Below are 13116 nucleotides of genomic sequence, written 5' to 3' on the forward strand. Positions count from 1 at the left end.
GATGGAGGGAGGGGAGAAGGGAGAGAGGATGGAGGGAGGGAAGGAAGGAGAGAGGATGGAGGGAGGTAAGGAAGGAGAGAGAATGGAGGGAGGGAAGGGAGAGGCGGGAGGGAGGGAAGGAGAGAGGAGGGAGGGAGGGAAGGAGAGAGGAGGGAGGGTGGGAAGGAGAGAGGAGGGAGGGAGGGAGGAGGGAGGGAGGGAAGGAGAGACGAGGGAGGGAAGGAAGGAGGGAGGGAAGGGAGGGAGGGAAGGAGGAGGAGGGAGGGAGGGGAGGAGGGAGGGAGGGGAGGAGGGAGGGAGGGGAGGAGGGAGGGAGGGAGGGGAGGAGGGAGGGAGGGGAGGAGGGAGGGAGGGGAGGAGGGAGGGAGGGGAGGAGGGAGGGAGGGGAGGAGGGAGGGAGGGGAGGAAGGAGGGAGGGAAGGAAGGGGAAGGGAAGGAGAAGGGAGGGAAGGAGAAGGGAGGAAAGGAGAAGGGAGGGAAGGAGTGAAGGAGAGAGGGGAGGGAGTGAAGGAGAGAGGGGAGGGAGTGAAGGAGAGAGAGAGAGGGGAGGGAGTGAAGGAGAGAGAGAGAGGGGAGGGAGTGAAGGAGAGAGAGAGGGGAGGGAGTGAAGGAGAGAGAGAGGGGAGGGAGTGAAGGAGAGAGAGAGGGGAGGGAGTGAAGGAGAGAGAGAGGGGAGGGAGTGAAGGAGAGAGAGAGGGGAGGGAGTGAAGGAGAGAGAGAGGGGAGGGAGTGAAGGAGAGAGAGAGGGGAGGGAGTGAAGGAGAGAGAGAGGGGAGGGAGTGAAGGAGAGAGAGAGGGGAGGGAGTGAAGGAGAGAGAGAGGGGAGGGAGTGAAGGAGAGAGAGAGGGGAGGGAGTGAAGGAGAGAGAGAGGGGAGGGAGTGAAGGAGAGAGAGAGGGGAGGGAGTGAAGGAGAGAGAGAGGGGAGGGAGTGAAGGAGAGAGAGAGGGGAGGGAGTGAAGGAGAGAGAGAGAGGGGAGGGAGTGAAGGAGAGAGAGAGGGGAGGGAGTGAAGGAGAGAGAGAGAGGGGAGGGAGTGAAGGAGAGAGAGAGGGGAGGGAGTGAAGGAGAGAGAGAGAGGGGAGGGAGTGAAGGAGAGGGGAGGGAAGGAGAGGGGAGGGAGTGAAGGAGAGTGGAGGGAGGGAAGGAGAGGGGTGGGAGGGAAGGAGAGGGGTGGGAGGGAAGGAGAGGGGAGGGAGGGAGGGAAGGAAGGAGAGGGGAGGGAGGGAGGGAAGGAAGGAGAGGGGAGGGAGGGAAGGAAGGAGAGGGGAGGGAGGGAGGGAAGGAAGGAGAGGGGAGGGAGGGAGGGAAGGAAGGAGAGGGGAGGGAGGGAAGGAAGGAAGGAGAGGGGAGGGAGGGAAGGAAGGAGAGGGGAGGGAGGGAAGGAAGGAGAGGGGAGGGAGGGAGGGAAGGAAGGAGAGGGGAGGGAGGGAGGGAGGGAAGGAGAGGGGAGGGAGGGAAGGAGAGGGGAGGGAGGGAAGGAGAGGGGAGGGAGGGAAGGAGAGGGGTGTGAGGGAAGGAGAGGGGTGTGAGGGAAGGAGAGGGGTGTGAGGGAAGGAGAGGGGTGTGAGGGAAGGAGAAGGGTGTGAGGGAAGGAGAGGGGTGTGAGGGAAGGAGAGGGGTGTGAGGGAAGGAGAGGGGTGTGAGGGAAGGAGAGGGGTGTGAGGGAAGGAGAGGGGTGTGAGGGAAGGAGAGGGGTGTGAGGGAAGGAGAGGGGTGTGAGGGAAGGAGAGGGGTGTGAGGGAAGGAGAGGGGTGTGAGGGAAGGAGAGGGGTGTGAGGGAAGGAGAGGGGTGTGAGGGAAGGAGAGGGGTGTGAGGGAAGGAGAGGGGTGTGAGGGAAGGAGAGGGGTGTGAGGGAAGGAGAGGGGTGTGAGGGAAGGAGAGGGGTGTGAGGGAAGGAGAGGGGTGTGAGGGAAGGAGAGGGGTGTGAGGGAAGGAGAGGGGTGTGAGGGAAGGAGAGGGGTGTGAGGGAAGGAGAGGGGTGTGAGGGAAGGAGAGGGGTGTGAGGGAAGGAGAGGGGTGTGAGGGAAGGAGAGGGGTGTGAGGGAAGGAGAGGGGTGTGAGGGAAGGAGAGGGGTGTGAGGGAAGGAGAGGGGTGTGAGGAAGGAGAGGGGTGTGAGGGAAGGAGAGGGGTGTGAGGGAAGGAGAGGGGTGTGAGGGAAGGAGAGGGGTGTGAGGGAAGGAGAGGGGTGTGAGGGAAGGAGAGGGGTGTGAGGGAAGGAGAGGGGTGTGAGGGAAGGAGAGGGGTGTGAGGGAAGGAGAGGGGTGTGAGGGAAGGAGAGGGGTGTGAGGGAAGGAGAGGGGTGTGAGGGAAGGAGAGGGGTGTGAGGGAAGGAGAGGGGTGTGAGGGAAGGAGAGGGGTGTGAGGGAAGGAGAGGGGTGTGAGGGAAGGAGAGGGGTGTGAGGGAAGGAGAGGGGTGTGAGGGAAGGAGAGGGGTGTGAGGGAAGGAGAGGGGTGTGAGGGAAGGAGAGGGGTGTGAGGGAAGGAGAGGGGTGTGAGGGAAGGAGAGGGGTGTGAGGGAAGGAGAGGGGTGTGAGGGAAGGAGAGGGGTGTGAGGGAAGGAGAGGGTGTGAGGGAAGGAGAGGGGTGTGAGGGAAGGAGAGGGGTGTGAGGGAAGGAGAGGGGTGTGAGGGAAGGAGAGGGGTGTGAGGGAAGGAGAGGGGTGTGAGGGAAGGAGAGGGGTGTGAGGGAAGGAGAGGGGTGTGAGGGAAGGAGAGGGGTGTGAGGGAAGGAGAGGGGTGTGAGGGAAGGAGAGGGGTGTGAGGGAAGGAGAGGGGTGTGAGGGAAGGAGAGGGGTGTGAGGGAAGGAGAGGGGTGTGAGGGAAGGAGAGGGGTGTGAGGGAAGGAGAGGGGTGTGAGGGAAGGAGAGGGGTGTGAGGGAAGGAGAGGGGTGTGAGGGAAGGAGAGGGGTGTGAGGGAAGGAGAGGGGTGTGAGGGAAGGAGAGGGGTGTGAGGGAAGGAGAGGGGTGTGAGGGAAGGAGAGGGGTGTGAGGGAAGGAGAGGGGTGTGAGGAAAGGAGAGGGGTGTGAGGGAAGGAGAGGGGTGTGAGGGAAGGAGAGGGGTGTGAGGGAAGGAGAGGGGTGTGAGGGAAGGAGAGGGGTGTGAGGGAAGGAGAGGGGTGTGAGGGAAGGAGAGGGGTGTGAGGGAAGGAGAGGGGTGTGAGGGAAGGAGAGGGGTGTGAGGGAAGGAGAGGGGTGTGAGGGAAGGAGAGGGGTGTGAGGGAAGGAGAGGGGTTATGAGGGAAGGAGAGGGGTGTGAGGGAAGGAGAGGGGTGTGAGGGAAGGAGAGGGGTGTGAGGGAAGGAGAGGGGTGTGAGGGAAGGAGAGGGGTGTGAGGGAAGGAGAGGGGTGTGAGGGAAGGAGAGGGGTGTGAGGGAAGGAGAGGGGTGTGAGGGAAGGAGAGGGGTGTGAGGGAAGGAGAGGGGTGTGAGGGAAGGAGAGGGGTGTGAGGGAAGGAGAGGGGTGAGAGGGAAGGAGAGGGGTGAGAGGGAAGGAGAGGGGTGTGAGGGAAGGAGAGGGGTGTGAGGGAAGGAGAGGGGTGGGAGGGAAGGAGAGCGGTGGGAGGGAAGCAAGGAGACAGGAGGGAGGGAGGCAAGGAGAGAGGAGGGAGGGAGGCAAGGAGAGAGGAGGGAGGGAGGCAAGGAGAGAGGAGGGAGGGTGGCAAGGAGAGAGGAGGGAGGGAGGGAGGGAAGGAGGGAGGAGGGTAGGGGTGGGGGGAGGAAGGGACAGAAGGAGGCTGAATGTCCGGGCCCAACACTTCGGGCTGGATTTACAGGTAGGTGGCGTCGGGTCTCGGGGGGGGGGAGAAGAGAGAAGAGTCGCGGAGGTCGAGTCGCCCGGGGGGGGGAAGCGGGGGTCAGGTCGGGTGGGAGGAGCCTTATTCACACAGCCCCAAGTGAGGCCATTCGGCCAGGGCTAGGGGCTGCGTGCTTCGGGCCCCTCCCACAGTTTTGGGTGCCTGGAGCTATTGCACATGCACTGTAGCGCGCATGTGCAGAGGTCCCGGCACTGTTTTCAGCGCAGGGACCTGGCTCCGCCCCCTACAGCTCGTGCTGCGCCGCGCCCGGCTCCAGAGGGCCTGCAGGGAGCCGGATACTAGTTAAGTTTTTTTTAGGCGCAATTGTGGCGCGAAAAACGGGCGTCCAGGTCCGGGCTGTGCCGTTTTAGGCGCGGCCCGAAACTTGGGCCCATTGAGACCAGGATAGTGAAGTAATTAAAGCAGCAGCTAGATGCTGTAATGTGAAGATGGTTGCGTTGGTATTCTGGAAGGGCGAGATTAAATGGGCCAACAGACTTCTTCATTGGAACTGTGGTGAGCCACTAATCATGTATATAAATGACAAACTACTTCTGGGGTAAAACTACTGCACTTACACCACTTCACCTGGTATTTCCATTTTTATATTGCACACAGGAGGAAAATGTTAGCTTTTATAGAATCAGAGAATGTAAAGGAGGCTATTTGGCCCATCAGCTCCTAGCAGGTGCTAGCTCTTTAACTATTTACTCTAAGGGAGTGAAATTGAGTAGCACCCCATTTGGGGCGATAACTTTTGCGGATGCGCAAACATATCGTTGGGTGCTATGCGAGGGTCTCCGAAACAAACTTCCGGTTTTGCGCTTCCAGAAAGAGGTGGAGCGCTAAATCAAATGCTACCACTTCCCTTGGAGCACTAAAGCTGGCAAGAGGGGCAGTAGTGGTGCAGTGCTGCCCAATGTCGAGGGCAGCGCTGCCGGGAACGGAGGCTCCTTCCCTTCCTTAAAGGGAAGGATCATTGCTGCAGGCTCTGCATTTCAACAATGTCCCTCATTGCCGGCGGCAACCGCGATCCGCGATGATCAGCCCCAAGCACTCTTACCAAGTGCAGGGCTGATCGATTGTGGCACATCAAGATTTTCAAAACACAACCCGAGGGCTAAAAATTTTTTTTTATGGACACAAATGATCTGACCTTTAATTAGCGCTCCCCAAACAGCCGGCCTCCCTAACAATGCCTCCTGCAGCTGTCGGAACCAAAGTTCGGGTCTGGGGTGCTACGCAACACGATGACGTCACAATCTCCAGGCGCAGCAGACCGTGGTGCTAGGGGTTACCGCCGCTGCAAACCTCCAGGGCAATTTAGTGGGCATCAGTTCTCTCGCCACGCCTGGGCGCAGGGCCATTAGTCCCCCATTATCACCTCCTGGAGGTGCTAATGGGAGGGGGGGGGAAGAACGGGAAGCAACAACGATAAACGAGGCCAATTTCTAGCACTAAATCCATTTCCTGTCACTGTCCAATATTCTTTTATAATTTTCTTCTCACTTATTCAATCCATTTTAAATGATGTTACAGTCTCTATTTCAATATACACTTCTGGTAAAGCATTCCATATTCTAATAACCTTTTGCATTAATCCTGATTCTATGCACCCTTGCTAGTAATTTGCCAATTAGCAGAAACAAGCAATCTATCATTAATTTTGAAAATCTCTTAAGACCTTCTCCCACCTCCCTTAACTTCAATTGTTCCGGTGAAAAAAGCTCCAATTTTCCAAGACTTTTCCACTCCCAAAACTATAATGTGTCATTTCTGGTATAATTTTAATAAATTGTCGCAGAACCCTTTCCAAGGCTCTGATATGTTACTTATTATGGGGTTGCCAGAACTGCATGTGTTACTACCAACTGAGGTCTTGCACAACTTTAACATCACTTTCTTTCTTTAATGGCCAATTCATTGTCCTCAAGTATAAAACCCAAAATTCAATTTGCCTTTTTATGGCCCTTCCTGCTTTGAAAGATCTATCTATACCCTTGGATCTCCCTACTTCTCTACTTGTAACAGTTTCACTGTTCAGCATGTACTCTCTTCCACTGTTCCTTTTTCAAAATGTACTATTTCACATTTCTCAACCTATCTGCTATATATCTGACCACTCTGCTAACATGTCTGTGCCTCCCTGCAATCTTCTTCACAACTTGCTGTGCACTCTAATTTGATATCAACAGCAAACTTTATCATTTCTCTTGTGCCCATGCACAAATCATTTACATAAATGGAAAAGAAAAGAGCAATGAATTCCTGGGGCATCCTGCCAATTCAAAGAAACATCCAATTAACTCTACTCTTTGCCTTTTACTTTGTGCATGCATAATAATTTTGCACCTATGGTGAGAAATAGGATAATATGGTCCTGCATTTTCTCAGCCAGCTCCTGAAGCAGGAACCAAGGTAGTTACTTGTTCTTGTATTCAACCATATAAAGCACAATCAATTCATAAACAAAGTTAGTGTATTTTGAACTCCCCTATCTTCAAAACTAAAAATAATTACACCTGAAAGAGTAAAACTGGATGAGATGAAAGGTCACAGGCCTGAAACATTGACTTTGTTCTCTCTCCACAGATGCTGCCTGACTTGGAGTATTTCCAGCATTTTCTGTTTTTATTTCAGTTTTCCAGCATCCACAGTATTTTGCTTTTGTGTTAGAATAAACTAGTATTCTTGTCTCCGCTTAGTGCACATATGTATGTCTACCATAATTAAAATGCAAACTTCCTGCAAAGAAAAGTTTAAAAAATTATCCTTTTCACTTGAATACATGTCTCAACACCTTTTTTTTTTATAACATGGAAACTGTAGTTTAACTTGAAATATTGGTGTGCTAGAATACGGATACAGCAATATATCAATTATAATTTCAGGACTAACATTCCAAAGCAGCAATATCAAAGGATCTATTCTGCAGATGAGTTAAATGCAGACGGAGCAACAAACCTACATTGGGTTTTAGAATACTTGGCTTTTCACCTCTCCTACTCAATCAACTAAAGCTGAAAGAAATGCTTTTTTGCTGTAAATGCTAAATATATTAGACTCTTCTATTAGTAATGTTCAAAATACGATCATCTGTTTACAGCATAGCACCATTTTAAAATATATTATATACACAGTATATAAAAATTAAAGTATCCATTTAAAAATCAGGATAAAGAAATACATACACCATATGCACACTGACAGGGGTTTGTGGCATTATTCCATAAATACCAGAAGTTTGACAGAAATTCAAAGAGTGCAATCGCTTTCTTTTAAACCCTTTTAGAGACAGCAGTTTGATAAATGCCCTTTAAACCAGTAGGTCTATGATATGAGAAATATGATGCAGTTTGGCAAAAGTTACAATTTTCATTAATACTGTATTGAATCTAAATACAAATGGCACAGCATGCCACAGAACAATACAGGTAAGACGGCTTTACAAATGAAGAGGAAAGTCATTCCACTCAATGTAACAGCATTAAAGAAATAAAGAACAGTCAGCACACAGTTTTGTAAGTAACACGTAGGAAATATAAATTAGACAGGGTTTTCATTAAGAAAAGAGAGGAATTCATCAGTACAACGTAGAATTAAAAAATACAGCTCAAAAAGAACGAGGCCTGAAAGGTTTAGGTTACAGCTTCAAATGACAACTCTGTTTGTGCTCATATAAAGACAAGCCACCAAATTGTCAGAACAAACACTAGAAGGAACGACATTACGAAAGAAATGCGAGGGCGCTGAAGTGCAATAGAATAGAGGTGACAAGGTTTTGTTTTAGGTTTGTCATCAGGAATCTGAATGGAAACCTTTTGGGAGTTTTCTTCTTTGCTTTCTTGTGCAAGTGCAGTCCCTGTTGTTTCCTGCTTTCCTTTTATCTTATCTTCTTCCTGTACTAACAGAGGCATTTTCTTTGTCTGCTTTCATGACAGAAGACCAAGAGAAAAAGAGATGAACAAATGCAAGATGGAAAACTAAGTTTGAAATTTAAAAAAAAGGTGTGCAAAAAGAAAAAGGAACAAAGTGGCAGAAGAAGGGGAAAAAAATTAAAAAAATGTAGTGAAGATTTGGGTTTGAGGGATTCTCCTACGTGGATTTTTATCTTTGAACTTCATAATTTAAAAGGGAATGATAGCAAGAGTGATATGTATTTTCAGAAACAAGGAGGAAAGGAAAAAAAGAATAAAATGTAAAAATATTATAACAGAACAGGGTTCACTTGCACTTTGGTAGCTTTTGTTTTTGAAAATGTATGGCCATTTCTTCATGCAACCTTTAACCAGCCATGCATTGTTTAGTAGGCATTCTTAAAGCTGCAGCAGTGGAAGTCTTCACTGTTAGTTTTGGGAACTGTAAGAGTTGAAAAACTGATGCCTGTTGTCTAGCAACTAAAATACAATTCAGCATTGATGAGATCTGCTTGAGCAAATAAAATATTAGCATTCACAGCACAACTGTAACAACTTTACCTCTGGCCCATCAAGCTTCTTTTCAGGGCGCAAGCCTGAAATCACCATGGCCTGTACATACATAAAGTTAGTAATTTTAGATACTTCAAATACACAGGATACATATTTACTATATGCATTCTTGTTTTAATGGCAACACCGAGATGGATTTCTTATCAAGTATGTAGATCAGCTAATTCCTTAAAACATCTCTATCACATACCATGTGGATAATGATCTGAAGTCATTAAATCCCACTGAGGGTTAGTTCCTTTCAATGTTCCTTAAAAAGTCATACTATCATGTGACTTCTGCCTTACAGCTTACATCTAGTAGAACATATCAACCGATCTTAAAGATTTTATTTTACTTTTCAAATAGATTATTTTTACTACTTTCTTTGACAAAGACAATAATTCCTACTACTCCTAATTAAGAAAAGTGGTGCCCTATTATTTCAGATTTTTATCCTGTATTGCAAATCAAAGTGTTTTTCACTCAAAATCAAAGTCCAGAGGAAAGATTTGAAAGTTGTTATTGATAGAATTTTACTGGCAGAATGACAGCATCACCTAAGCAAGGTGAATACTGTTCAGCTCATTCAGTCTCCTGCACATGGCATGGATACTGGTTGACCTAGCCCAGCATATCTTGTATGAGCAGGTAACTAGAAATTCATGCTAAAACAGCTGGCTCTATTACCAGCCTCAGCACTAGTCACACGGCCAATGAGAAATCTCAATCTGGATCAAGAATGGGATTTGTCTTCTAAAATATTCAGCATTTTTCTCAGGTGTACTGACAAAGTCTAAACAGATCAGGAAATGGTGAAATGAAGTTATAGAAAGTGCAACTGGTTTATGATGACAAAATAAGTCAAATTCTATTTTTATTGTTAAGTTTTGGGACTTTTACTGGTGTTTTAGAGAATCATGTTTATAATCAGGGCCACTGGTTTGGTAACTGAGTAAGTCAAATTCTGTTTTTATTACATGCAATTCTGGGGGTTTTAACCAGTGCAATAAGAGTCACATTCTGCCATTCTTCATGAAAACTGTACATCACTGGCCTTACTTATGGGCCAAGTGGTTCCAATCCTAACATTTGCATTTATAACATAAGGCCACTTCTTTATTTACCTGTGTGTTTTGGCTGCTGCTCTGGTCCAGGGTTCCTTTCCCTCTCTGTCAACTGTCAAATGGTCCACTCTCTTTCAATGGCCTACTTTCCTATTCTACTTCTGTCATCACATTTCCCAGTTCTGACAAAGGGTCATCAACCTGAAATGTTAACTCTGCTTGCCCTCCACAGATGCTGCCTGACCCGCTGAGATTTCCAGCACTTTTTGTTTTTATCTCAATTCTCCATCTCAATTCACCTATCTGCCTTCTACTACTCTGTTGGTCTGTTTTTTGGCTGCAATCTCAGGATTGAGTCCCACTGGATAGCCCCATAGATTCACATTGCTCCACTCCAGGCGCCTACTGTTGGTCCTACCAAAGAAGCAAAGCACGTCGTTTCATTTTCTATCTACCTCACCATCTGGGAGCAAATCTCTCCAAATTCCTTGCCATTAATCTTTCCATTCTTCCCACATCCCACTCCTATAGGTCTGTTATACATCCACTTAACAATTTATTCAATCCATCCACTCCTTTGTAAATAATTCCCTCATCCACATCCTCTGCTTGGTTAAGTCCTTCAACATCCTGGGGGGTGGCCCTTTCCTCCTCACTGAGACAGACTCACTCGGCTACACATCCCTTGCCCATACCAACATGGCTCTCATCTCCAGGCCCTAGGTAATCTTACTGTCCAAGCACTTTTTACTCCTTTGCACATCTCACCTCTAGCACCTCTCCTTCAATGTCTTAATTATCTACTAAATCCCAATGGCAATTTCCTTGCCAAAATCACCTCACTCTGCTTTTGCACTGACCAATGACTCATTCTCGGGCAATTTCAACACACACAAATTTCCTTTGCCCTTTCTCCTCCTGTCCTTACTGAACATCACCCTGTATGCCAACCTCACACCCACAGTCACATCCTCAGCCCTGCCATCATAAGACCATGCCACCTATCTGGCCATTTCCTCATCTTTCATCTCCTTCTACTTTACCCTCCAATCCAGGAGGAAATAGTTCTCGCTCACTCAGTCCCTGTGGATTACTCTCAACTTCCCCCGCTCATGCACTTGTCCAATCACAGAATTGCTGCCACTGTTGACTTTTTCAACACTTTTTTGCTTTTGCTTCAACAATCTCACCCCAACATTTCCCTGATACACCTCTACCTCTTCAACACTTAGGGCTGCAGACATGAATGTATATGGTGCACAACTGGCCTTATCATCGACAAACCAGATGCTGAGAGACAGCGTTAAGAATGAGCACGTTTCACTCTCTACAGCCAAATGCTGTTACTCCTCCAGGATTATTCTGGAGGGCAAGGACAATTCTAAACTCCTCGACAAGAAACTGCTGCCCCTGACCATCTTCCTCTACTCCCTCCAGACGATCCATTCAACTGCCTCAGTTTCCCACTGTGCCACAGCTCTCCATCACTAGACAGTTTCTCACGTGTGCACCGTCAGCCCTCATCAAACTCATCTCAACACCAACCTCCTATACCTTCGACCCACTTCCAACCCAAATCCTGACCACACAATTATCTTTCTTTAGTCCAATGCTCAGTAACATTACCAGCAGCTCTCTTCCCTCAGACTGTGTTCCCCTTAGTTCCCCTCTTTCTTAGTAAGATGGTTCAATATAGGCTTGGCAGCCATGGTTACCCATTTTTTTAGGGCTGGATTCTAACTAGGTGATGCATTTATCGAATCCCAATATGATGGGGGGATTAATTGATTAAAAGAAAACAAAGATCACATAAAGCAAGGCATATATTAACGGAAAATGTTCTCTGTTGAACTTGTAAAACACAACCATAAACATGGAAAGAACATTAGACTTGAATACTAAACAGGCTCCACAAAAGAGCAATTTTGTAAAAGGTAAATATTTTCAACAAGACTGTCAGGGCTTTAGGCGGCTGAACAGTTCAAAATACATCTGTTCTTTCTATAGCTAGGTTCAAATTCAGTTCTGATTGATGTCCTATGTAACATCTCAATCCTGTCTAATTGCATTTGAATCTACTTAATAGCATGAATTGTTACTGTACTGACTCTCACTCAAGAGGTGTCCAAATGTGAAATATTATGAGATATGCAAATGCCATACTGGTGTAGATGAGTAGGCCCTTTTAAATTTGGAGCTTGAGGTATATTACTGGGCAGAGTAAAGGAATCTTTCCCAAGAAAGCATCCAATAATATTTAGACATCTTTGTCAGCAAAGGATGGGATTCCTCTTTGGTTCTCCTGAACATGGATTGGAATGGGGATTTAAAAAGTAGAAAATCGTAATTTACAGATTCATCTGTCATAAATTGAAATCTGAATTATATAGCCAAGAAATGTATGATAACGTTGATGAAAATAATAAAATTTAGCCCAACGTGTTTTATACTATTAGTATTCTTGCCCATCATCAGCCTTGCAATGGCTCATGTGCTAGAATAAATCTTACAAGTTAGCAAGTCGTTTGCGAAAGTGGAACTTCATTTCTTGGGATTTAATCTTGTTAGTCTTCAGGTTAAAATAACTTGGAAATAAAGAACATTCAAGACAGGTTCAATTAAATGAGGGAGCTATTGATAAACGTGTAAATGTATGCTTTAATCATAAATACATTAAACTGGTCTAAGAATGAAACTGGATACTATCCTTTGCCAGATTTAACATAATATAGTTATGATGACAGACACTTTTAAACAAGAACTTTTACAAGCAGCTACAAATTATAATAAAAGATGATCGCCATTTCTAGACTCCGACAATCATCTTTCCCTCAAGTTCAGTCCATCCCATGCTTTGCTCTACAGCTGAGGGAATGCAGGCCACTTGCTTCTCAACCTCAGACAAAAAAAACAGCTGCGTAATAGGAATAGGAGCAGGCCATTCAGCCTCTCGAGTCTGTTTGGCCATTTTATTAGATCATAGTTGATCTGTACCTCAACTCCATTTATCCGCCTTTGATCCATATCCAATGATATCCCTACCAAATAAATAACTGCTGATCTCAAATGATCCCCAGCATCCACAGCTTTTTCAGAGAGAGAATTCCACATGTCCTTAGAGTGAAAAAGTGCTCCCTGATCGCTCTCTTCAATGGCCTAGCTCTAATTTTAAGATTGTGCCCTCTTGATCTGGATTCCCCGCCCAGAGGAAATAGCTTCTCTGTACCTATTGAACGCTTTTATAATTTTCAACAGCTCTTTACAGGCCATTCTGTGGTGCACTATTATCAAAACATTAACTTTTTAAGCAGAGAAAAAAAAAGTCAAACTTACTCCTTCTGTACCAGATTGAACTTGCCCGTTGATATTCAACGTTCTAAAAGGCGAGTGTGCTGAGAGCCGTTTATCCCATTCACTGGGGCGGGGTTCAGGTACAGACTCCATAAAGCTGCGCTTCAGTTCGCTAATACTAGCATGATGTTTCATGATCTCATCCTGGGTTTTGTCTAGATCCTATTATAAACAATTAAGCAAAGGGGAGAAAGATCTTCAATTTCACCAAAAAATTAAATGGAAAGGTCTATGCCGTTAAAAGGGACCAATGCTAGATTAATTGGGCAATCCGCTGTTTTGAGCGAAAACAAGCAAAATACATCATTTAAACATTAAATTTTATTTCTTTTACTTCTAAAATGGTTTTTTAAAATCTAAAATATACTTACATATATTGCTTTCTTATACAAGTTAGATATTTACCGTCATCTGTTGTACTAAGGTATAATAAAA

The 13116-nt window shown here is 46.9% G+C and overlaps 1 protein-coding gene across 5 annotated transcripts in view; it reads right to left on the reverse strand.

The window, feature by feature from the left end:
* Positions 1-13116, reverse strand: part of LOC139279745 (protein 4.1-like) — a 138633-nt gene that overhangs the window by 22674 nt on the left and 102843 nt on the right. For 3 of the 5 annotated variants that reach the window (XM_070898937.1, XM_070898935.1, XM_070898934.1), the window contains exons 17-18: positions 12664-12843; positions 8273-8323 (exon numbers count right to left, since the gene is read on the reverse strand). In XM_070898937.1, coding sequence (XP_070755038.1) covers positions 8273-8323; positions 12664-12843 — 231 coding nt within the window. The remainder of the gene's footprint in view (positions 1-8272; positions 8324-12663; positions 12844-13116) is intronic. The other 2 variants (XM_070898938.1, XM_070898936.1) reach the window with 1 other exon arrangement.

The sequence above is a fragment of the Pristiophorus japonicus genome, chromosome 14, assembly GCF_044704955.1.
Source record: "Pristiophorus japonicus isolate sPriJap1 chromosome 14, sPriJap1.hap1, whole genome shotgun sequence".
Classification (NCBI taxonomy): Eukaryota; Metazoa; Chordata; class Chondrichthyes; family Pristiophoridae; genus Pristiophorus; species Pristiophorus japonicus.